The following is a 24,898-nucleotide window of genomic DNA, read 5'->3' as shown; positions in this document are numbered from 1 at the left end:
TGCCGCCAGTCTGCCCAGCGCAGCCAGTGCCGCCAGTCTGCCCAGCGCAGCCAGTCTGCCCAGTGCCGCCAGTCTGCCAAGCGCCGCCAGTCTGCCCAGCGCAGCCAGTCTGCCCAGTGCCGCCAGTGCCGGCAGTCTGCCCAGCGCCGGCAGTCTGCCCAGCGCCGCAAATGCCGCCAGTCTGCCCAGCGCCGGCAGTCTGCCCAGCACCGCAAGTGCCGCCAGTCTGCCCAGCGCCGCCAGTCTGCCCAGCGCCGCCAGTCTGCCCAGCGCCGCCAGTCTGCCCAGCGCAGCCAGTCTGCCCAGCGCCGCCAGTGCCGCCAGTCTGCCCAGCGCCGCAAATGCCGCCAGTCTGCCCAGCGCCGCAAGTGCCTCCAGTCTGCCCAGCGCTGCCAGTGCCGCCAGTCTGCCCAGCGCAGCCAGTCTGCCCAGCGCTGCCAGAGCCTTTCGCCTCTCCAGCACTGCCGGAGTCTCCCGCCTATCTAGCACTGCCAGAGCCTTCCTCATCTCCAGCGCTGTCGGAGTCTTCCGCTTGTTCAGCGCTGCAGGAGCCTTTCTCCTCTCCTGCGCTGCCGGAGTCTCCCGCCTGTTCAGCGCTGCCAGAGCCTTCCTCCTCTACAGCGCTGCTGGAGTCTCCTGCCTGTTCAGCGCAGCCAGAGCTGCCAGCCTATATGAAGCAGCCAGAGCTGCCAGCCTGCATGGAGCAGCCAGAGCTGCCAGTCTGCATGGAGCAGCCAGAGCCGCCAGTCTGCATGGAGCAGCCAGAGATGTCAGTCTGCATGAAGCAGCCAGATCGGCCAGTCTGCATGGAGCAGCCAGAGATGTCAGTCTGCATGAAGCAGCCAGAGCTGTCAGTCTGCATGGAGCAGCCAGAGATGTCAGTCTGCAAGGAGCTGCCAGTCTGCAAGGAGCTGCCAGTCTGTAAGAAGCCGCCAGAGCTGTCAGCCTATATGGAGCAGCCAGAGCCGCCAGTCAGCGTGGAGCAGCCAGAGCCGCCAGTCAGCATGGAGCAGCCAGATCCGTCAGTCTGCCAGGATCCGCCAGTCAGCCAGACTCTTCCAGATCTGCCAGTCAGCCAGACTCTTCCAGATCCGCCAGTCAACCAGACTCTTCCAGATCCGCCAGTCAACCAGACTCTTCCAGATCCGCCAGTCAACCAGACTCTTCCAGATCCGCCAGTCACCCGGGATCTGCCAGAACTGCCAGTCGGCCAGGATCTGCCAGTCGGCCAGGATCCGCCAGTCAGCCAGGATCCGCCAGTCAGCCAGGATCTGCCAGACCCGCCAGTCAGCCAGGATCCACCAGTCAGCCAGGATCTGCCAGTCAGCCAGGATCTGCCGAAACCACCAGCCAGCCAGGATCTGGTAGATCCATCAACCTGCCTGAGCTTCCTCTCACTCCCGAGCTTCCTCTCACTCCCGAGCTTCCTCTCACTCCCGAGCTTCCTCTCACTCCCGAGCTTCCCCTCACTCCCGAGCTTCCCCTCAGTCCCGAGCTGCCCCTCAGTCCCGAGCTGCTCCTCAGTCCAGTAGGGTTCTGGGTGAGGACTACTAGGCCATGGTCGGCGGAGAGGGTGGACTATCCAGGGACGCGAGGAGGAGGGACTAAGACATTGATTGAGTGGGGTCCACGTCCCGCGCCGGAGCCGCCACCATGGACAGACGCCCACCCGGACCCTCCCTATTGTTTTGAGGTGCGTCCGGGAGTCCGCACCTTAGGGGGGGGTTCTGTCACGCCCTGGTCAAAGTATATGGTGTTTGTCTTTATTTATTTGGTCAGGCCAGGGTGTGGCATGGGTTTTTGTATGTGGTGTGTATGTATTGGGATTGTAGCTTAGTGGGGTGTTCTAGTTAAGTCTATGGCTGTCTGAAGTGGTTCTCAATCAGAGGCAGGTGTTTATCGTTGTCTCTGATTGGGAACCATATTTAGGCAGCCATATTCTTTGAGTGTTTCGTGGGTGATTGTCCTTAGTGTCGTTGTTCCTGTCTTTGTTAGTTTTCACAAGTATAGGCTGTTTCGGTTTTCGTTACGTTCATTACGTTCTTTGTTTTTGTAGTGTTTGTATTGATTCGTGTTTGACGTTTGTTTATTAAACATGGATCGCAATCTACACGCCGCATTTTGGTCCGACTCTCCTTCACCACAAGAGAACCGCTACAGTGAGGATTTTTTTATTAATGAGTCGGAGGCGAAGGATATACTGCTCCTCCCGGACCAAGCCCAAATCCCTGCCATTCGTATGAAGAGGAGACGCCGTTACAGAGGTCGTAGAACCGGATGCCTGGCGAGACTGCGCTGGTAAGATCAGTGGTGGTGTGTGTGTCTGTCAACAACAGCTGGTGCACAATCTCTAATATTAATGTCTCAAGGTTATGCTCGACTGAGTTAGAGTACCTCATGATAAACTGTAGACCACAATATTTACCAAGAAAGTTTTCATGTACAGTTGAAGTTGGAAGTTTACATACACTTTGGTTGGAGTCATTAAAACTTGTTTTTCACCACTCCATACATTTCTTGTTAACAAACTATAGTTTTGGCAAGTCGATTAGGACATCTACTTTGTGCATGACACAAGTAATTCTTCCAACAATTGTTTACAGACAGATTATTTCACTTATAATTCACTGTATCACAATTCCAGTGGGTCAGAAGTTAACATACAGTAAGTTGACTGTGCCTTTAAAATGCTTGGAAAATTCCAGAAAATTATGTCATGACTTTAGAAGCTTCTGATAGGCTAATTCACATTATTTGAGTCAATTGGAGGTGTACCTGTGGATGTATTTCAAGGCCTACCTTCAAACGCAGTAACTCTTTGCTTGACATCATGGGAAAATCAAAAGAAATCAGCCAAGACCTCAGAAAAACATTGCAGACCTCCACAAGTCTGGTTCATCCTTGGGAGCAATTTCCAAATGCCTGAAAGTACCACGTTCATCTGTACAAACAATAGTATGCAAGGATAAACACAATGGGACCACGCAGCCATCATACCGCTCAGGAAGGAGACACGTTCTGTCTCCTAGGAATTAACGTAGTGCAAATCAATCCCAGAATAACAGCAAAGGACCTTGTTAAGATGCTGGAGGAAACAGGTACAAAAGTATCTATATCCCCAGTAAAACAAGTCCTACATCGTCATAACCTGAAAGGCCGCTCAGCAAGGAAGAAGCCACTGCTCCAAAAAGGCCATAAAAAAAGCCAGACTACAGTTTGCAACTGTACATGGGGACAAAGATCGTACTTTTTGGAGAAATGTCCTCTGGTCTGATGAAACAAAAATAGAACTGTTTGGCCATAATGACCATCGTCATGTTTGGAGGAAAAAGGGGAAGGTTTGCAAGTCGAAGAACACCATCCCAACCGTGAAGCACGGGGTGGCAGCATTATGTTGTGGGGGTGCTTTGCTGCCGGAGGGACTGGTGCACTTCACAAAATAGATGGCATCATGAGGAAAGAAAATGATGAGGATATATTGAAGCAACATCTCAAGACATCTGTCAGGAAGTTAAAGCTTGGTCGCAAATGGGTCTTCCAAATGGAAAATGAACCCTAGCATGCTTCCAAAGTTGTGGCAAAATGGCTTAAGGACAACAAAGTCAAGGCATTGGAGTGGACATCACAAAGCCCTGACCTCAATCCAATATAAAATGTGTGGGCAGAACTGAAAAAGCTTGTGCGAGCAAGGAGGCCTACAAACCTGACTCCGTTACACCAGCTCTGTCAGGAGGAATGGGCCAAAATTCACCCAACTTATTGTGGGAAGCTTGTGGAAGGCTACCCGAAACATTTGACCCAAGTTAAACAATTTAAAGGCAATGCTACCAAATACTAATTGAGTGTATGTAAACCTCTGACCCACTGGGAATGTGATGAAAGAAATTAAAGCTGAAATAAATCATTCTCTCTACTATTATTCTGACATTTCACATTCTTAATATAAGGTGGTGATCCTAACTGACCTAAAACAGGGAATTTTTACTTGGATTAAATGTCAGGAATTGTCAAAAACTGAGTTTTATGTATTTGGCCAAGGTGTATGTAAACGTCCAACTTCAACTGTATATACTTAGTAAGTGTCTTAGTGTCTATTTACCATCACAAACCGATGCTGGCACTAAGACCGCACTCAACGAGCTATATAAGGCCATAAGCAAACAAGAAAATGCTCATCCAGAGGACTCTTAGTGGCCGGTGATTTAATGCAGGAGAACGGAAATCCGTTTCAATCCATTTTCACCAGCATGTGACGTGCATCTAGAGGGAAAAAATTAACTCTTGATCACCTTTACTCTACAAAGCTCTCCCTCGCCCTCCATTTGGCAAATCTAACCATAACTCTGCTTACAAGCAAAAACTCAAGAAAGTGATGCGCTCAAAACTGAAGTGGTCGGATGAAGCGGATGCTAAGCTACAGGACTGTTTCACTAGCACAGGCTGGAATATGATCCAGAATTCATTCGATGGCATTGAGGAGTAAACCACATCAGTCACCGGCTTCATTAATAAGTGCATCGATATGGATTACAGTCAACATCTGCACAGAGCTAAAGGCTAGAGCTGCCGCTTACAAGGAGCGGGACACTAATCCGGGCACTTATAAGAAATCCCCCTACACCCTCTGATGAACCATCAAACAGGCAAAGCTTCAGTACAGGACTAAGATCGAATCCTACTACACCGGCTCTGACGCTCATTGGATGTGGCAGGGCTTGCAAACTATCACAGATTACAAAGGGAAACCCAGCCGAGAGCTGCCCAGTGAAGTGAGCTAAATGCTTCTATGCTCGTTTTGACGAAAGCAACACTGAATCATCCATGACAGCACCAGCTGTTCTGGATGACTGTGTGATCACGCTCTCCATAGCCAATGTGAGGAAGACCTTTAAAACAGGTTAACATTCACAAGGTCACATGGCCAGATGGAATACCAGGACGTGTACTCAGAACATGCACTGACCAGCTGGCAAGTGTCTTCACTGGCATTTTCAACCTCTCCCTGACCCAGTCTGTCATACCTATATGTTTTAAGCAGACCACCCTGTGCCAAAGAAAGCCGAGGTAACCTGCCTAAGTGACTACCGCCCCGTGGCACTCACATCTGTAGCCATGAAATGCCTTGAAAAGGTGGGCATGGCTCACATCAACACCGCAAGACAAAGGAGCTGATCATAGACTACAGGAAAAGTTGGGCCGAGCATGCCCCCTTTCACATCGACGGGGCTGTAGTGGAGCGGGTCGAGAGTTTCAAGTTCCTTGGTGTCCATATCACTAAGGACCTATCATGGTCCAAACACACCAAAACAGTTGTGAAGAGGGCACAACAATACTTATTCCCCCTCAGATGGCTGAAAAGATTTGGCATGGGTCCTCAGATCCTCAAAAAGTTCTACAGCTGCTTCATCGAGAGCAGCTGGTTGTATCACCGCTTGATATGGCAACTGCTTCTATACTAGGCGGTGTCAGAGGAACGCCCTAAAAACTGTCAAAGACTCCAGCCACCCAAGTCATAGACTGTTCTCTCTGCTAACGCACTGCAAGTGGTACCAGAGCGCCAAGTCTGGGACCAAAAGGCTTCTTAACATCTTCTACCCCCAATCCATAAGACTGCAGAACAGTTAATCAAATGGCTACCTGGACTATTTGCAATGACCACATTATTTGATTATTTATTCATATATTTTTGCACTGACTCTCAGTCACAGGCTCGATGTACACTCACAGGACTCTAATCACACACTCACACATACTACACTGACAATCCAACACACACACAAACACACAAAACACACACACTCATGTATATTGACGCCACATGCACACACATTCACATTCCTTCACATACTGTACGCTGCTGCTACTCTCTGTTTATTATCTATGCATAGTAACTTTAACTCTACCTACATGTATATATGATCTAAAATACCTCGACTAACCCGTACCCCTGCACATTGACTTGGTACCTCTCATATAAAGCATTGTTATTTTAATTTTATTCTGTTACTATTTTTCCTTTAGTTTATTTAACACATTTTCCTATTTACTTTTTTGAAACTCTGCATTGTTGGTAAAGGGCTTGCAAGTAAGCATTTCACGGTAAGGTCAACATCTGTTGTATTCGGCGCATTTGACAAATACATTTGATTTGACACCTTGAATCCATGCCCACAATCAATTCCGGATGTTCTCAAGGCAAAGGAGGGTCCGACCCGGTACTAGATGGGTGTACCTAATAAACTGTCCACTGAGTGTAATATCTTTTGAATGAGTTATCGACATTGCAATGGTTTGAAACGTGGGCTTTTATTTTGAAGGTTTTAATTATTACTATACGAAAGTGATGTCATTATTTGTGCTCCTGGTAGTAGGTGAGCACGAATGATTTATGTATAATTGGTGCGCACCCAAACAAGCCAGTCCAACATGGCGTCGTTGTCTTCACCTCTACGCCTTTGCCGGGGGATCCTGAGGGAGATACGAGCGATTAAAGGGCCGGAATACAAACAATCTTTGGCATACAATTATGTTTTAGATCAATTCCGTAAAAACCAGGTAAGTCATGTTGATGAGTAAATTAGGTTAGCTAGCTACAACTGTAATGAAACCACGACATCTATCCACCATGGTAAGCTAATGTAGCTAGATTGCTGTGGTTAAAAATGTGTTCGCGACCCCAACCACAATTTAGCCATCCTGGAACGGGTTATCTTCAAGACTAAGCTGCATTGGTGACTTTGTTATGGGACTAATTTGCTGAATTACAGCGATAAACTAACGTTATCCAATGGCAGCACCAGGTTAGTATCATTGGCCCTAACGTTACTAGTAACTTAGCTGGCTAACCAAGCCAAGGTGACCGTCACGAGCCTGTGTCTTAACGTTAACATTAGTGCTACTTTTCCTCCTATGCACTATTATTAGGCCTAGATATTGCAGGACTACCGGCATGAAATTCATAAATAACCATTGTCAATGTTCAGTTGCTGCAGCAGTGCGGAAATGTACAGTGATTCTCAACAGCAGACGCTTCAGAGAGCTTTGGGGTACCTGACAAGGCAGGATAACAACTAGGTAACAAATTGAAAATAACTGCAGGCCAAAATATTTCACATTTAATTTAGTGATGCACCGATATGACATTTTTGGCCGATATCCGATATTTTCCTTGCCAAAAGAAAACGATACAGTTCTTAACTGACTTGCCTAGTTAAATAAAGGTTACACACACACACTGACCAAAAAGTTATTTTGTTGGCATTTACGTGTGTCCACATTACCAGTAAAACATAATCAAAACCAATTTATTTCACTTACTTGCTGTGCTGTTTCGTTGTTCAGTCGTTTCATTCTCAACCAGGATTTCTATGGAACGCGTGTCAAAAAATTATACACGTCAAATAGCACTATTTGACCAATCAGGACCTGAATTTGTCTGCACGTCACATAATAATTGAACATATTTATACATTTTTTTTACGTAGTTATTACACTATCACTCGTATTTCATATGTCACAACGACTCATCGACGCTATGATGCTGGTAAAGTTGTCTCGCACACCTACAGTGCTGGTCATTAAAAAAAAAGCTAGCTAGCTCATGGATGCAAACAATGTTCTTCCCCAAAAACATAGCAAAACGACATCTGTTTCAGTAGCTATAGTTTCATCGAAAATAACCATAATTTATAAGACAGTTCTTATTTGATTAATGGTGGTTGGACCCATTTATGTGAAGCTAGCCACGATAAGGTTGAGCCACAATAGTGGACTTTGCGGTTAGCCTTCAAAATAAAAGTATGTCATTGACAATTATGTAAATTAATACATATAGTATAATTATGCCATACTTTAATTTTGAAGGCAAAAGGTTCATCGGTATTGGCTTTTTTGGTCCTCTAATAATCGGTATCAGCATGAAAAATCATAATCGGTCGACCTCTACTTCTTACGGCTGAAATCACGTTAAAACTAATTGTGACTAGCAATCCGGGAGCGTAATCATAGCCTCAAATGAATTAGCAAAAGCGGACATGAATACCCCTAGAAAAGTTTCCTATTCATGAAAATCACAAATGAAATATATTGAGACACAGCTTAGCCTTTTGTTAATCACACTGTCATCTCAGATTTTCAAAATATGCGTTACAGCCAACGCTAGACAAGCATTTGTGTAAGTTTATCATGGCATAATGCTATGCTAGGCTCTGCTGGCAGCAGGCAACATTTTCACGAAAATAAGAAAAGCAATCAAATTAAATAATTTACCTTTGAAGAACTTCGGATGTTTTCACTCAGGAGACTCCCAGTTAGATAGTAAATGTTCCTTTTTTCCAAAAATATTATTTTTGTAGGCGAAATCGCTCCCGTTTGTTCATCATGCTTGGCTGAGAAATCGACCGGAAAATGCTATCACTACAACGCCAAACTTTTTTCCAAATTAGCTCCATAATATCGACAGAAACATGGCAAACGTTGTTTAGAATCAACCCTCAAGGTGTTTTTAACATATATATTCGATAATATATCCGTCGAGGCAATTGGTTTCTCATATGTGTCATATGTGTTAATACTTGGTGGAATCACCTTGGGCAGCTGTGAATCATTTGGAATAAGATTCTATCAACTTTTTCCAACTCTTTGGGTTACATGCACTCAGTTTCTAGTTTATTAGGTACACCACCCTGTTCAAGAAAATGGTTAGCTCCTAGAGACTGTGAGTCACGTGGCCATGGGTTGCTATATAAAGCAGGCAGACAGGCATCAAGGCATTCATTTTAATGTTTGATTGAACGTTAGAATTGGCAAAACAAGTGACCTAAGCTACTTTGTGCATGCTATAATCGTCGGTGCCAAGCACACCGGTTCCAGTATTTCAGAAGTGACCGGCCTCCTGGGCTTTTCACGCATGACAGTGTTTAGGGTTTACCGAGAATGGAGCGACAAACATCCAGTCTGCGGCAGTCCTGTGGGAGAAAACAGCTTGATGATGAGAGGTTGAAGGAAAATGGCAAGAATCGTGCAAGCTAACATGTGGGCCACAAACAGGAAAATAACGGCACAGTACAACAGTGGTGTGCAGAACTCGCAACAGATCTACACAACATACTCCTCATTTTCACAGATGGGCTATTGCAGCAGACGACCACACCGGGTTCCACTCCTATCAGCTTAAAACAAGAAGAAGTGGCTCCAGTGGGCACGTGATCACCAACACTGGACAATTGAGGAGTGGTAAAACATTGCCTGGTTCGACTAATCCCGGTTCCTGTTGCGTCACGAGTGTAACCATCTCTATAGTATTGTGGTGGCAACATCATGTTATGGGTATGCTTGTCACTAGCAGGGACTGAGAAGTTTTAGGATCAAAAGACATATGAAAGGAGCACAGCCCAGGCAAAAAGCTACAGGAAAAACCCACCTCAGTCTTCTGAAAACCTAACCCTGGAGTAGAGTTTTATTTTTCAGTGGGACAAATAAGCATGCAAAAGACACACCAGAATGGCTTTCAAAAGTGGTTGATGTTCCTTAATGGTCCAGTCTCAGATTTAGATTTAAAAAATATATATATATTAAAAAATATATATATTTTAAAAAATTAAGCATATTTAAGATTTTAAATATTGCTGTCCATCAATGATTCACAACCAAATTTACTGAGCTTGAGAAATGTTGATTTAAAAACTATGGCTATGCAGTATTTTTACCTTAAGAGTTGTGCAAAGTTGGTAGAATCTTAATGAAAGTTATTCACAGCTGTAATGGTTGCCAAAGATGCTTCCACCAATATTAAACCTATTAGTGCGGAGATCCCGCTAGAGGGATCAAATTCGACAACATCCGGTGAAATCAGAGTGCGCCAAATACAAAATCGTAATATTAAACATTCAAGAAAATACAAGTGTCATACATGATTCTTTAGCTTAGAATCTTAGGTAATTGAACTGCGTTGTCAGATTTCAAAAAGGCTTTACGGCAAAAGTATTGCATTCGATTGTCTGAGGACCCCGCCTCACGTTAGCATATTTTCCAAACCAGCACAAGCATCACGAACTGGTAAATAGCGATAAAATAAATCACTTTTGAAGATCTTCCTCTGTTTGCAATCCCAAGGGTCCCAGCTACACAATGAATGGTAATTTTGTTCGATAAAGTTCTTCTTTATATCCCAAAAACGCAGTTTAGTTGGCGCCATTGATTTCAATAATCCAGTCCTTCAACATGCATACAAAGGATTCCAAAAAGTTACCAGCAAAGTTTGTCCAAATTATGTTTTTATTAATCCTCAGGTTGTCTAATATCTAAATAAACAATATTTCAGACGGAGATTGCCATGTTCAATGGCAAAGGAAAAGAACGAAGAGCACACCCGCGTTCATGGCACAAAAATAGTACTTTTGCCCTGGCGCTCAACTTCGAAAGACTACAAATACTTCATTTAAAAACAAAAAACAAGCCTAAAACCTTTTTTATAAATAATGTTGACATCTACTGGCAGCCATAGGAACTGCAATCTGGGAGGTGGAAATTAGATCTTTCAATAGCATTGCATTGGAAGTCATTCGGAGCTCCAAAAACACATTTTCCGGATTGATTTTCCTCTGGTTTTCGCCTGCTATATCAGTTCTGTGATACTCATTATTAGACATTAGTTTTCTATCCAATTCTACCAATTTATTTGCATATCCTAGCTTCTGAGCCTGAGTAACATGCAGTTTACTTTGGGCACGTCAGACAGGTGGAAATTCAGGAAACTAGCCTTACTCGCAGAGGTTAACTCTGGGGTGTGAAGACACACAATCAAATTATCTTGTATTTGTTTATTAATTTGGAAAATGTCCTATACATTTCTTTCACTTTGAAATTGTACAGTATTGTAAAAGGGATTAAATGTAAAAATAAATAAAAATCCCTTTTAGATTTTATTTCAAGGCAGCAAAATGTGAAGACAAGGGGGGTGTTTACATTCACTCGGCACTTTATATTTCTTTAGTAAATGTATCATATCTATTTGCAAGTGTAATTGCTGCATAAATTCACCTTCAAGATGGCGACGTTAGTGTCATTGTTATGCATGGTTTATACATGCTTTTTATCTTAATTCTGCCCATTTTTTTTTTAGATCACTGGGGAGAGATATTGTCGTGCTCAGGAGGAGGCCCTCCATGCTTCGCACAGCTACCTCTGTCTGCTCACCTCCACCCGGCAACACATTGCTCTCTATGACATGTACCATGGAAAAGGGCAGCGTGACACAGAGGAGATGGCAGGAATTGTGGGGCTCAGGCTGCCCACCCAGCCTGGAGGGAAGGGGTGGGAGAAGTGAGAGAAGGGATGGGAGAAGACTCTCGTACAACATCAGAGGGTTGTAATCATCACGCTGGACCTAATGCTATTTTGATCTTTTACAAAACAGAGGAAGAGATGAAGGCTGCAACGAACAAGGACTGTGAATTGTGATTATACAAGGGAGGATCAAAGCTATTAGAAATGTGATTCCCAGCTTTCCCCACCACTTCTCACTTTGTCTGTCTTGAGACAATGGCTGTAATTTAAAATCTTTGTAAATACAATGGGACAAATTCTGCCAATTAAAGTATTAATCACTTTTATCAGGTCACCATGACATCGCACTTTTCTTGCAATGTGTATGCTGCTAATTATCTGCTAATAAAACACAACCAATTAAATAATTATATCCCTTTTAACCTCAATTCAGTAAGGTTTACTTGGAGCAACGTATGATGTTCAGGTAAAGCACTAATACTCGGCAGATAAAACCGATGCTAATGAACTCAGTCGTATGTATATTTTAAAGGACATCAGGCAATTAAAATTTCTGGTTAATTAAAAGATTAAGCATTACAAAGAGGGTATGATAAATCAGATGGATGGATCATTGCGTGGCCTTTGATATTTTAAATGTTTTGTTCTTCACTGCCCTTTTGCCAGTGGTTTAAACCGTGTGAAGACCAGCCAACAGTGAAATAAAGGAAAGGTCTTAGATAATGCTAGGGCATGCAACATAAGAGAAGTATAACAATATGCATTATTTTGTCTCATGTGGGCGTTTTATAAGAGTATTACCAGCACAATGGAAAACAGCAGATATGAGTTGTATTGCTTTGTACTGGCAGATTAATTTGTTTCATTGTGTCCATGGCAACTGGCATTTCTACCAACTCCACTACATTTTTCTCTGCAGTCTTTTGCCATTTTTTTTATACGAGTAACCTGTATTAGCTTCTGGGAACTGTTTTTTTCGTTCTTTGCCCTTTGCTGCTATGTGTTTATCCTGGATTATTGTTAAAAAAGAAAGCCTCGTCGTTAATTGGACTTCATTCTCTTCTATTCATCCCATTTTCTTAGTTAAATCTGTGTATCTGCGTAACTCTCCCCATTCCATTTGTTACACGGTGACTAAGATTGTCTTCTGTGTGGGTTTAAATAGATTGACCCTAGAGCTACGCAGCACACTGTGACACATCGGGACAAGAAATATGCTTGCACATGCGCGGCAGCACCCACCGTCCACATGCATGCAGTGGGAATGTAATGCATAGTGGCACACCAACAGATAGCGTCAAATTATATTGTTATAAAGTCGCAAAATAACACGCGTCTCTACACCCCACTCCTGCATTCATACCAAGACATGGAATTACTTTGACACACAGCTGGCGGGAGAGAACATAATGTTGCACAAGCGTGTCACTGCTATGTGTATGTTTTGAGGTGGTATGTGAAAAGCGAATGACAGGTTCTCATTTCAATCACGATTCTGTATTACTAAATACAGTAGGCTACACCGCTGCATTAAGTATTCAGTGTATGAATGTTTAATGCGAGTATAATCTTACGCAGTGGAGAAATAAATACAAATGATAAACTAGACACTAGACCATGTTACCGCCTGCAATAATGTGCATGGTAATAGGTGGGAATCATTCATGTAAAGTGAATGAAAAGTAGGCTAGATATTAAGTGGAAATGGTTAAGAAGAAAAGAGTGGAGGCGGGGTAGGGAGGGCGGAGACAGTTGTTTATATTCGTGTGTCTGTAACTCGTCAACTCTTCTAGTGAGCTAGAAGCAAGATTCACTATTTCAACCTAGTTGCACTACTAGGTAACAATATTATATAAATACGCGAATAGATATAGGTTCTGATTTGACTTATCCAATAAGGCCGAGGATCAAGGAAAGGAGTGTACAACATATTTTAAGTGAATCTCATGTGAATTTAAAAGTTGGACAACAATAAGAAGGTAGGCTGTTTCACATTGGAAACAGGCGGAAAGCATTACATAGTATAAAGGCACAACGCGCGCAGCAGAGTGGTGACCTGGCCAGAGCGCGATGTTTGGAATGATAAAGAATTCAATTTTCGGGAACACGGAAGAAACGGACTACAAATTGCTCAGCAGCGAGACCAAGGTAGGATACACCTTGACCTGTCAGTTTCAAGTGTGTGTGTGTCTGTCAGTCAAGCATTGCATCACTTGGTCGCGCGCGCCACTGTACACCTCCGTCTTGTTTGGTGCATAATACAACTGGTCATTACAGACAGATCTCTTCAGTATCTCGCAATTTACAAAAAAATTCTAAGACAGTTTTAGTTTGTTACTCACTTTGGTTGCAGTGAAACTAGCCTATTGGCCCGAGCCTACCATGATCTCAAGAAAAATGTATTTTGATTATCAGTAGGCCTGTGTATTATGCATTTTATGGGTTATGTAATGCCAATACCTTTAAAGTGTTTGACCTTTTGAAACCAACCATTATTAATTACACCTTACCTCCTGACACCTGTGAGCTCACAGTAGAGGGTGGGGGCAGATCTCTGTGTGTTCCCTATGACCTCATTAGTTGCACCACTGTGTATACTGCTACACTGACCCTACAGCTGACAGACACATCTACAGACATTGGCCTGACAAAAAGACTGATCATGAATCTGGAACTACTTCAATCTATAACATGCAATGACCAAAAAGACTGTGAGGAATAGGAAAAATACACTATCAATAGGCACATGAGTGGCCATTAAATAGGCAATAGGCTATTAGCAGTTTTGAAGTCAGTCAGTGCTAAATCTGTTAACTTCACTCGAGACTAAATGATCACACTGAAATCTCACACAGACACACGATCAGAGGAAATCTGTGAGGAGTCTGACATCATACACTCGTAATTAAAACTGAATACAGATGAACTGTCTGCACATGCTCAGACACACACACACACACACACACACACACACACACACACACACACACACACACACACACACACACACACACACACACACACACACACACACACACACACACACACACACACACACACACACACACACACACACACACACACACACACACACACACACACACACACACACACACAGAGCATGGTGGGCCCTCATATTACAAAAGGCTTAGAAATGGAAGGAGATGGCTTTAAAGCTAGAATCCTTAGTAGTTACATCCATTTTTTGGACTTATAAATTAATATCTACACATTGATTCTTGAAGAATATAAAATAAATGCCTCATGAGCTTGGTTCAACTGTCATACCCCATCACCCCAATGTTGGTAAACAACGTAAATGTAAACAAACACTGTATAGCCTCAAAACATGGTTAAAACTATAATTTTGGTATCATGGATGGTCAGTCCTTGTGTCCTTTCTCTGTCTGTGCATTTAAGAGCGGTTACAAAACAGATGCGGGTGCTATTCTTTTTATTTTCATGTTTTTTTCTTCTTCACAGTATTGATATTACGCAATGTTTTAATTCCTCTGAAATTATCTTACTTGGCACCATGAATTGTTTAGTTTAGACAAGACATTTGATTAGATGGACGAGTTGACAGCACAATATGCTTATTATATAATGACAGCACATTGTCTATTTCTTGATACACAAGACAGGCTCATACTCCAAGACAACTGAATGGTTATAGAAGCCATAGTTGTCATGTAAGATTGAAATGTCAACTTCTCTGTGTGAGAGGTTCACAAACTTCCCATGAGATTGTGTGGTGACATTCAAACCAATTAAAACCTTTTGTTTAAAAGTTAGAAAAAGAAAGAGAGCGGGTTGAATATGAAATGAATTTCTAATATTAGCACATCCACAATAATTATGGCCCATGTATACCCAGCTGAGAGACTGAGTAATGATTAAATGCAAAGGTTGCAGGATTCCAGCTAAGCACACACACTAATTGCACCTTTAGACTGAACTCAGGAACAAAGTGTTCAATTATTGCTGTTGGAACATGTCACCTACATGTATTGTTAATGTTGGTCACAGTGACATATACCGTGGGCTCCAAAGTATTGGGACAGTGAATTTTGTTGTTGTTTTGGCTCTGTACTCCAGCACTTTTGGATAATTTTACTCTAAATAAGAATAGAATGTTTCCAAATACTTAACTTTGTAATACTTTAATACACATATAAGTGAATTTGTCCCAATTATTTTGGTCCCCCAAAAGAAGTGCTGTATCTAAATGGTTCACCCAACATGGATGAAAATACCCTCAAGAGGACTATCTGCACTTTAACCTCATAGTCAGTGTATCATTTCAAATCCAAAGTGCTGGAGTACAGAGCCAACGCCTTCATCAATATGAACCCCAAACACTATTCAGAAGCACTATGAACGAGTTCTCGACATCCCAATTAGACCAGCTGTAGTGTCGTGGCAAGGAAACAAAACACGAAGCAGATTTAATTTCTTTAGGAAAACAACCCTAATATTGGAAACAAACATTATTATGTTGTCATCCCGTCCTACTTTTAAATAGTGTTTTCAATGCATAATGTAGTATTTACATTGCATTATATGTCTAGTCATGTAGCAGGCATTCGCATTCAGCGTGAGTGATTTAAAACAAGGGAAAACTTTGGTGCTTTCAAAAATGCGGCCTTCGCAAAACTGATTTACTCAAGACTGGTTATGGAATGAGTGATTATTGTGAAACTTAACGTTCCTCTGTTGTTTAATGGTTGATATTTCTCAGCATAAGCCTTCCTCTTCGGACAAGTACATCATAACATGTATAAGAACAGGCAGCATTAACCCCACTCTGCCGTGTGTGTGTGTGTGTGTGTGTGTGTGTGTGTGTGTGTGTGTGTGTGTGTGTGTGTGTGTGTGTGTGTGTGTGTGTGTGTGTGTGTGTGTGTGTGTGTGTGTGTGTGTGTGTGTGTGTGTGTGTGTGTGTGTGTGTGTGTGTGTGTGTGTGTGTGTGTGTGTGTGTGTGTGTGTGTGTGTGTGTGTGTGTGTGTGTGTGTGTGTGTGTGTGTGTGTGTGTGTGCACGCGCAGCGCCTATGGTTTGGTCTTATGTAAGAACAGGCATCTTTGTCCCATTATTCTCTTTAGGCTTCATTAAACACTGCAGGGCCCTGAGAGCAGAGCAGGGAAGAACTGGAATCAAATCAGCGTAATATTTTTTATCTAGATCCTTTTCTAGGGGCATTTGGCTGTCCTCTGTTCATTTCCACTCCAAGTGTTTCACCGGCATCAGTGAGCACAGATTCTGCCCATTGCATATCGCCAATCACTGCACCCCCTGCCCCAACCCCTCTAACCCCCAAGTAGTGTGTGGCGTCCTTCCCTCTGAACAGTTTGTCAACGTGTGTCATTGGTGAATCACATTTTGCCTCCCGCTCTCTTCCCCAGGACGGGGTCAGCTACGAGGTGCGGAGGTACGATGGTGCAAAGTATGCCTCAGTGAGCTCAGAGGGGCGGACCTTTGACCAGGTGACGGGGGAGCTAGTGAGGAAGCTTCTCATGTACATTGGGGGAAGCAACGACCAAGGTGAGCCAATCAGAGAGCAGGGCCTGTCCTGTCAGTCAGTGGACTTCATATGTGGACACATCTTTAATGAGCCCTAAGCTCATAAAGATCTAGGGGCTCGACTCAATCCATATCGCTGATATATTCATCGCTATAGTGCAATTGAAATTTGAAGGACATTTCCTGATTGAGCCGACATATGCAGCGCTTACCATGAATGCGGAAACATTGCCTTTAAATTTCTAACTAACCTCTGTAGCGCAGGTCTTAAGCACTACGGATTGAATTGAGCCACCGATGTAATGTGCATATCTGAAAGTATTGCATTGATGTAAGGAAGTAATATGGTGAAAACTCTTCCTAGTCTACCAGAGGATTTGATAGTGTTATTACCATGTTACTGGCACCTATTCAGTACTTTCAGATCTTCAAGGGTGACTGAAGAAGTGTCTACTCTGTTTGATGCAAGAGGTCAGTTTGAAACTGGGCCTAAGAGGAGGCAATGAACTCAATGCACACATAACACTGTTGCAATAAGTTGTCTGCTATCCCCTCTATCTGTCCTCTGTATCTTTGTTTTCCAAGGGGGGGCAATGGGGACGACAGCACCGGTTATCATCACAGTATATCCCAGGGACGATGGTGTGATGTCACGCCGTTTGGTGGTTAGCCTCAGGATTCCCACCAACTACCAAGTCAGTCCCCCTGTGCCCATCGACAGTGCCATCAGAATCGAGGATCGACCCGGCATGACTGTCTACTCACTGTGGGGTCTCCATGCAGTCTTCACCTCACTTTGTTCTTTAATTCTTTACGATAATTGTTTTATTTAATATTCATATTCAATGATTTGATCACATATCCTCTTTATCTCTCCTTTCCTATCCACCTGCCCTTGCTTTTCACAGGCAGTTTGGAGGCTTCGCAGGGGAGACTGAGTACCGAGCAGAGGCCTCTCGCCTAACCAAAACTCTTGGTGAGACTGCCCCATTTCAGAGGAAACAGTACTTCTGCTGCACCTACGACCCACCAATGAAACCCTACGGCCGACGCAACGAGGTGTGGTTCCTACAGGAGGAGCCATAAGGGAAGCATTAAGACCGACTCTTAATAATAACCTATAGTCACTTCCTCTCCTTCGTCTTCACTGATCACTCCACATCTGGATCTTTATCCCCAAAAAATAGGATATGTGAACATAATATGGCAACAACAGGGATTTGTTTTCAAATCAGTGCAAATGAAGGAGGTGATGCAAAGAAGTGTATTAGACTATTGAAAGGTCATAAAGGGGAGGGATGGGCAGCGGGCTACATAGTTACTGGTCCAAAGTAGTGCAATGGTACGGTACCATTATCAGGAAGTGGATATTAAGTGGCCTGGGGTAGGAGCCACTAACCACAAAGTACCGCTGTGTGTTATAGGTGGTACATCATTAAGTTCTTAATTTTGTACACCCAGGGTTTGACACTCCCCTTAAAATATGCTTCATAGTGCTGGGAAGAAAAGCACATTAAATCAGGCTGTACACATATCACAATTCAGCAGTCTAATTAAATGATGCCTCACTTCACACACACCATAAAAACAAAATGACAGTTAAGTATTCAATAAGTAAATAAAGTTTTAAAAAGCACAATTCCTTTTCCCAAGGGAGGGGATTGGAAATAAACTAGGAATTGAGCCATAGAGTAGTGATAGTCAAATGTTTTCCTGAGTATGAATTAGTTGGTGGGGAGGGTATGAAGGAGAAATATATTAGTCATTCCTTAAGTGTTATCATTTGAGATGTCTAATCCTTCTGTGATGATGACATGAAAACTTTAAGACAGCAGTTGTGTGTAGTGAATGTTTTGGCATGCTTGTATTTGGAGTCTTTGAATTGTAATGTTATGATTCTTGAAACTGTATTTTGAAATATCTCTGTATAGTGTGTGATTTTCTGTGAAAATATGGAGTGATGATATCGTCAGGATTTGATAGCGTTTTATATCATAATATGTTATTCAAGATATTACTAATACGATTTTTTGTGCAATACTGACATTTCCTTTTTTTTTGTTCTATACAAACAAAATAATGCTTAAAATACTGGCACACCACTGTTTTGGATAAGTTTTACATAAACATTTATTTATTATTAGATTTTGAATCAATATAAAGAACTCAAAATAAGGAGTATGGTTTACAAACAAAATATTTCAGACATTTGATTAATTTAAGCAGATAATTAAAACCAACCAAACCTCTAACCTAAAACTAGTACAAAAATGTCCTCTCTATGCACTCTGAGAAAATAGCAATTATATGGTCTGTTAGTCACTACAACTCAGTTTAATCAGGAATAAATGAGTGGTTTTCACAGGTTAATTCGTCACAACTGCAAGAAAGCACTGTGTAGCGGGCTAGCGGCTAAATAAATACATGGCCTAGTAACCCAACACTTGTGTAATTGCACAGAGTAGGGTTTTGGTTTCAGCCGGGCTTTGCATTCATCAATACAATATACAGGGTTCGACTAGGACATGGGTTATTCATGTTGACCAGTTATCATCTCTAGGCTGAACACAAGTTATTTGTGAGATCTAAGAACATTGCACATTACCAATAACCTCACATATGTAGCGGTACATGTCAGTGCTCCATCCAATTGCCATATTCAAACAACATGCACTTCCTTCCTTCCTTCCTTCCTTCAATAAAAAGCCAGAAATAATCTAGAAAAGGTATGGTGTGCAATGAGAGCACTGGGAACTTCAGCTTTCATTCAAGGCTCTCTGGAACAAACTTAAACCACACACCAACACAATGGAAACACTTACTGTGAACGTGAATGTAAAAATACTTTACAATACTAGTAGGAATAGAAATTGTCGTTTTGTTAATAAGCATCATAATTTTAATTGAAAATTGTTATAAAATGTATTTTGGTAATAAACCTCTAGATTTAAAAAATGCTGTAAATATTTAATGCCTATACATTCCCCATACTGAAGGAGAGAGACGACCATGATAACTGAAAAGATTGAATACTTATCTGTTAAGTGAATAACCATTTACTTGGCAATTGACAAAATAAAATAAACTGAGTGGGAGGGGGTGAAATAAAGCTTTACTCATGATTAAAAGGAAACATTCATCATTTGAAAATGTCCCAACATTGTTGTGCCTCAAAATTATTTGTGTGAATTGCCAGAAAAATAATCTTGCCTTTTTGTCAATGTAGTACTTCATTACTTTCCTTTCCAGTCTAATAATTATCATCCGATTAATAATTTGCTGTTACATTTATTAGGGGATGATGGTTATTGAGCTTTAGTTGTTCTTCTTCTCTGGATAGCCTGGGTAAGGAGCAGGAGGGGCAGAAGGTGCATATGGAGGAGGCTGTTCCTATGTGGGAATAAACAGTGATAGAATATCTTCAAAACACTGAACTAAAAACATCAACACAGCATAAAGTGCACGCACTGACTGGACATGGAGAGAATAACAGGTCCCTTACCATGGGCATGTAGACATTGTGGGGGTTGTTGGGGTTGAAATAGGCGCTGCCTGCTGCCTCTGCTGCCTTGGCATTACCTGAGGATCAGGGAGAGAAATGAGGGGAGAATAATGTACAGTAACTGATACAAAAGCACATGCTTCTGTAGAGTAACTGTAGAGTAGGAGAGACAATGGAGCACACTTAGCACAGTATATTGCAGCAGGATACTCGTGACAAGACATCTTCTGGACAGAATGATGCACACGTCCAACTCTATTTCAATTCTCCAAAACCCACAATTAGACACACAACTGACATGTAAATGAGGCGTACTGAGTTTAGAACAACTGGGTTGTTTCATGGGGTAAGGGAGACTAGGGGTGAGAGGCATTTTGTTTGTTTCTCCTTTTTAATATGATGTGTACTGTTTACGACATCAGCACTCCTTTCTCAGTGCCATGCGTCATGTGCTTCATATTGAGGCAGACTGATGGGATCAGACAGATGCAGCGATGCAGACATACAGAGAGAGACAGGGAGACAAACCTGCAGGGGGAGCAGCCCAGTTTTGGGGGGGCCCAGGATAGGGGGGAGGTGGGGCCATGTAGGCAGGGGCAGATGGGTACATTCCTGCAACACACGAGAGAATACCCAAAATACTCATAAGAGCCTTGGGGACACATCTTTACTTGAATAGTTATAAATATTGACACCAATCAATAAAATTCATAACAATGGAGGCGTTATTGAAAATGTTTCTATATTTAAGTGCTATGCAATCTCTAATGTAAACTTAAATCTCCTAGCATCACAGCATTTGATTCTCAATTATTATGACCCAAACCTGCATAACATACAAACAGTTTTATAGTGATGATAAAGATCTTTAATAACAAACCTGCGGCTGCCATAGGGTAGGGATAGCCCATGTTGCCTGGGGGAGCCTGGTAGAAACCATTCTGCTGGGGTGGGGGTTCATACGGGTAGTTCTGAGGAACAGGTGGTGGGCCGTAGCCATTCATCACTCCAGGAGAGGGATAGCCAAAGGAGGCACCTCCGTTTTGAGCAGGAGGGGCACGAGATGCTAAAACAAAGTTGAGGGTTAATCCTAAAATACAGACTGGACTAAAAGAGTAACATGTATAACAAATATGTAGCCTAACAAATATAACAAACTTTGACTGCATTACCAGGAAATGCTTTAGTGATGTACAATTAAATAATTAATTAAACATGTACGATATAAACTGAGTACAGCAGATACTGTATGTTAAATGACAAATAGGCTCTGTACTGACAAACATGGCAGTGATGAAATGACTTACCATTTGTTGCCAGTTTGAAGAGGTGCTGACCTAACTCGATGGCTCCCCCACTGGAAAAAGACATCTTGAAGCTAGCCTGGCCTTCCCAGCCTCCTGAAAGCAAAGAAAGTAGAGTCAAAACATTGATGAGGACTGTGTCTTTGCATTAAATTACACATCTGATATTGAATTATAATCAGTGCTTTGGAGGAGATGTCACACTTCAATTTCTATGACTGCTGCTAAACACGACTATTGCTGCTGGTATAAACTTTGACACATAGACATTGTAAAGTAAAATGAGATTGTGGTTTACAGACTGATGTCAGCCTCGGAAAATATCTGGCCTTGGCAAATCACCCTTGCGTCATTGATTCACTTCTGCATGTATTCCTAGGACACATCAGGCCATACCTGGGACTGGAGGCCATAAACACTTTGCATGCTCTACAGTTATTTCCTCATGATGGTGTTGAATGCTATGGGAGGACAACAAACTGCTGCCTACCCCCAGCTTCAGCAGACACTGTGCCCCTGATGTAATTGGCGGCGAAGACTGGCTGCTCAATGCTGCAGCCCTTCATCAGGTAGTACGGGAACATCACAGACCCCAGGCTGTCCTTGGCATTATTTGACACAAACACCAACTGAAACGAGGACAAACAGAGAAAAAGAGGGCAATGAGATGGGACGCAGAGCAATGGTGGTCCTCCAGTTTGTGATACTCATCGTTTGATGTGACGCAGACAGGATGGCGTGAGTGGTGAAACAGAAGAGTTTTTATTTGTATTTTTAAAAAACCTTTTACCTCTTTTTCTCAATATCCAATTGGTAGTTAAAGTCTTGTAGCTACAACTAGTCTTGTAGCTGCTACTACCCTACGGACTCAGGAAGGTCGAGAGCCATGCGTCCTCTGAAACACGACCCTGCCAAGCCACACTACTTCTTGACACACTGCTCACTTAACCCAGCCGAACCAATGTGTTTGAGGAAACACCATCCAGCAGGCGACCGGCCCGCCACAAGGAGTCACTGGAGCGCGATGGGACAAGGGCATTCCGGCAGGCCAAACCCTCCCTAACCCGGACGACGCTAGGACAATTGGGCGCTGCCTCATGGGTCTCCGGGTCGCGGTCATCTGCGTCACAGCCTGGGATTGAACCCGGGTCTGTAGTGACGCCTCTAGCACTGCGATGCAGTGCCTTAGACCGCCACGCCACTTTTGAGTTTTGATGTTGAGTCTTTTCCCAACAAAATGTTAGGATAGATAAGTTAGCCCATTAAAGCTTTTGTGCCGAATACATTACATTGTTACAGGTGTCAAGCTTATGGGCATGTGGCAGCAGTGTGTAGGAGGGAGGATCCTAGATGTGAGAAGTGTGCAGAAGGGCATGAGACAAAGGAATGTGTAGCATTGGGGAAAGTAGTGGTATGTGTTAATTGTAGGGGGGCTGGAGATCAGAAATGTTCAGTGCGAGAGGCAGGTTGAGGTTTCCAGGGTTAGAGTAGTGCAGAAGTTGTCGTATGCTAAGGCACTGAAGAAAGTAGAGGAAGATGGGTCAAGGGGGAGGGATCCTGAGAGGAGTGGTGTGAGTAGTAGAACAGTACCAGTACAGAGAGATAGGCTAAAAAGTTATATGTTTCAGTAAGATTGTACTGTACTGCAGGTATGGAATGTAAGTCGCAGAAAATTGAGGTTGTGGTGGCAGCTGCAGAGATATATTTGGATGTGTGAGACTTGACGTCAGAAGAGTTAGAGGGTGTGTTCAGTGGTGGTTTCCCATCCTTTCAGGCTGTTGAACTGAGGTAGGACTAAATAGATTTAAATAGTGGAGCAGGGTGGTGGGTTTTTAGTGAGTGCAGGGATAGATGGTAGGGTATTTGTAGATTGTTTTGTATAGATTTTTTAAAGCAATTATACTCCAGTCTAGTAGGTGACGGTAATGCAACATTTATTGGATGCCAACCGCTATTAAAGAAAAATGATTGGAAGACAACAGGCACACAGGACCAGCATGGTCAGATAATAAACATACCCTGTATGGAGTGAGGTAAACAGTCCCTTTCTTGGTCCCCCTCAGCAGGTCTGTCTTGCTGGTGACATCACTGAAGGACAGCTCCACATTCTTGCATTCCCTCAACACACTAGTGGATGATACATGTTCAGTTTAGGCATGTGTAGTGAATTTACAGACAAGTCTGTCGTAGAATCCTAGCAGAATCGAGCGTCAAGGAACATAGTGGGATTCTATATGGTCTACATCATTTCACATAGGCCTACTATTGGCATTTCACATACTGGTTGGTTGGTTAAATCTAATACTTCCAGAATGTGCCAAATCTAACTATTATGAATAGTTCTTTATTCGTATATTTCATAAGTTCCTGTTACTTTATCAACTTCCTAAAACTGTCACACCGTTTACTTTAGACTCAGGTGGTAGTAGAGGCGGGCGGGCTCACTCTCTTTGTTGACTTTGCTGTGTCTACCTCCCTGGAAAACAAACTTATTTAGCTAGCTTACTTGTACATCTAGTTTTACTAAAGTAAGAAAATATATCTAGCTAACGTTAGCTTTAATACGTTCCTAAGGCGTAATGATGACGGACTGACTTGGTACTTAGGTAGCTTTTCCTGCCAGCAAGGCCAACGACAACGCTGACTGAGAGTTAGCTAACAGTTAGCTAGCTAAAAAATAATTAAACCAGCTAGCCAACGACGTTAGGACTACGAAATAGCGCTTGCTGGATGAAAAAAAGCAACCCAAGTAGCTAACTGACATTGGCTAGATTTAATTAACACTATGTACGGAAACAATCTTGCTAGCTAACATTACCATAACAGCTAACTAAGCTACCTTTAGAAAGTGAGCTTCGTGGCGATTAATGATTCACTAACCTCTCGCCGTTGTTTATCAAAACCCCTCCGTTTTGAGAATGATTTCGATTTAAAGCCATGTTCAGATAGTCTAATGTACTCTTCGTCAGGTACACAGCTACACACTGGAAATAAGAGGAATGCCCCAAAAACCTCAAAGTGTTACGTCACAGGATCAGCTGTTTCATGTGCTGTGACTGCAATGTTCTGTTTGCCAACATTGTTTCCCATATTGTCAACAAGCCTTTGAATTGAGATTGTCATATAAATCTAGTGTGTTGAGGTGAGGTGGGATATTTGAGATTGGTTTGGATGAAATAGTACAGCATTGTGGTTGTGAAGAGAGCTGAGTAGGCCTAAGGAGTGTAAATGCTTTTCATATATGATTAATTATTGCTTAAATATCATCCATTATTTTATGTTTTTAT

The 24,898-nt window shown here is 42.6% G+C and overlaps 3 protein-coding genes across 3 annotated transcripts; 2 read left to right on the top strand and 1 right to left on the bottom strand.

The window, feature by feature from the left end:
• Positions 1-6,395: 6,395 nt before the first annotated feature.
• Positions 6,396-19,494, top strand: fmc1 (formation of mitochondrial complex V assembly factor 1). The gene is made up of 4 exons (XM_031834316.1): positions 6,396-6,555; positions 11,123-13,434; positions 16,688-16,826; positions 17,391-19,494. Exons 1-2 carry the CDS (start codon positions 6,427-6,429, stop codon positions 11,324-11,326), a joined length of 333 nt encoding a protein of 110 aa, XP_031690176.1. The 5' UTR covers positions 6,396-6,426; the 3' UTR covers positions 11,327-13,434; positions 16,688-16,826; positions 17,391-19,494.
• Positions 13,027-19,498, top strand: LOC109893458 (heme-binding protein 1-like). Its single transcript, XM_020486689.2, has 4 exons — positions 13,027-13,434; positions 16,688-16,826; positions 17,391-17,571; positions 17,714-19,498. Exons 1-4 carry the CDS (start codon positions 13,357-13,359, stop codon positions 17,889-17,891), a joined length of 576 nt encoding a protein of 191 aa, XP_020342278.1. The 5' UTR covers positions 13,027-13,356; the 3' UTR covers positions 17,892-19,498.
• Positions 18,918-24,803, bottom strand: LOC109893459 (WW domain-binding protein 2). The gene is made up of 8 exons (XM_031834315.1): positions 24,492-24,803; positions 23,630-23,738; positions 22,102-22,240; positions 21,615-21,707; positions 21,188-21,373; positions 20,836-20,919; positions 20,308-20,384; positions 18,918-20,195 (listed from the first exon to the last, which is right to left on the bottom strand). Exons 1-8 carry the CDS (start codon positions 24,548-24,550, stop codon positions 20,121-20,123), a joined length of 822 nt encoding a protein of 273 aa, XP_031690175.1. The 5' UTR covers positions 24,551-24,803; the 3' UTR covers positions 18,918-20,120.
• Between the last annotated feature and the right edge of the window lie 95 nt (positions 24,804-24,898).

The sequence above is a fragment of the Oncorhynchus kisutch genome, linkage group LG10 (genome assembly GCF_002021735.2).
Source record: "Oncorhynchus kisutch isolate 150728-3 linkage group LG10, Okis_V2, whole genome shotgun sequence".
Classification (NCBI taxonomy): Eukaryota; Metazoa; Chordata; class Actinopteri; order Salmoniformes; family Salmonidae; genus Oncorhynchus; species Oncorhynchus kisutch.
The sequence above is the reverse complement of the archived record's forward strand: the minus strand, read 5'-3'. Positions and strand labels throughout refer to the sequence as shown.

What these genes read in the sequence shown, in the direction of transcription:
- fmc1 (XM_031834316.1), top strand. Translation starts at nt 6,427, where the DNA reads ATGGCGTCGTTGTCTTCACCTCTACGCCTTTGCCGGGGGATCCTGAGG. An exon ending in ATCAATTCCGTAAAAACCAG is followed by an intron (nt 6,556 to 11,122) that starts GTAAGTCATGTT and finishes TTTTTTTTTTAG; the next exon opens with ATCACTGGGGAGAGATATTG.
- LOC109893458 (XM_020486689.2), top strand. Translation starts at nt 13,357, where the DNA reads ATGTTTGGAATGATAAAGAATTCAATTTTCGGGAACACGGAAGAAACG. An exon ending in TGGGGGAAGCAACGACCAAG is followed by an intron (nt 16,827 to 17,390) that starts GTGAGCCAATCA and finishes TTGTTTTCCAAG; the next exon opens with GGGGGGCAATGGGGACGACA. An exon ending in GGCATGACTGTCTACTCACT is followed by an intron (nt 17,572 to 17,713) that starts GTGGGGTCTCCA and finishes TGCTTTTCACAG; the next exon opens with GCAGTTTGGAGGCTTCGCAG.
- LOC109893459 (XM_031834315.1), bottom strand. Translation starts at nt 24,550, where the DNA reads ATGGCTTTAAATCGAAATCATTCTCAAAACGGAGGGGTTTTGATAAAC. An exon ending in TTTACCTCACTCCATACAGG is followed by an intron (nt 22,241 to 23,629) that starts GTATGTTTATTA and finishes TCCTCGTTTCAG; the next exon opens with TTGGTGTTTGTGTCAAATAA. An exon ending in CTGGGCTGCTCCCCCTGCAG is followed by an intron (nt 20,385 to 20,835) that starts GTTTGTCTCCCT and finishes CCTGATCCTCAG; the next exon opens with GTAATGCCAAGGCAGCAGAG.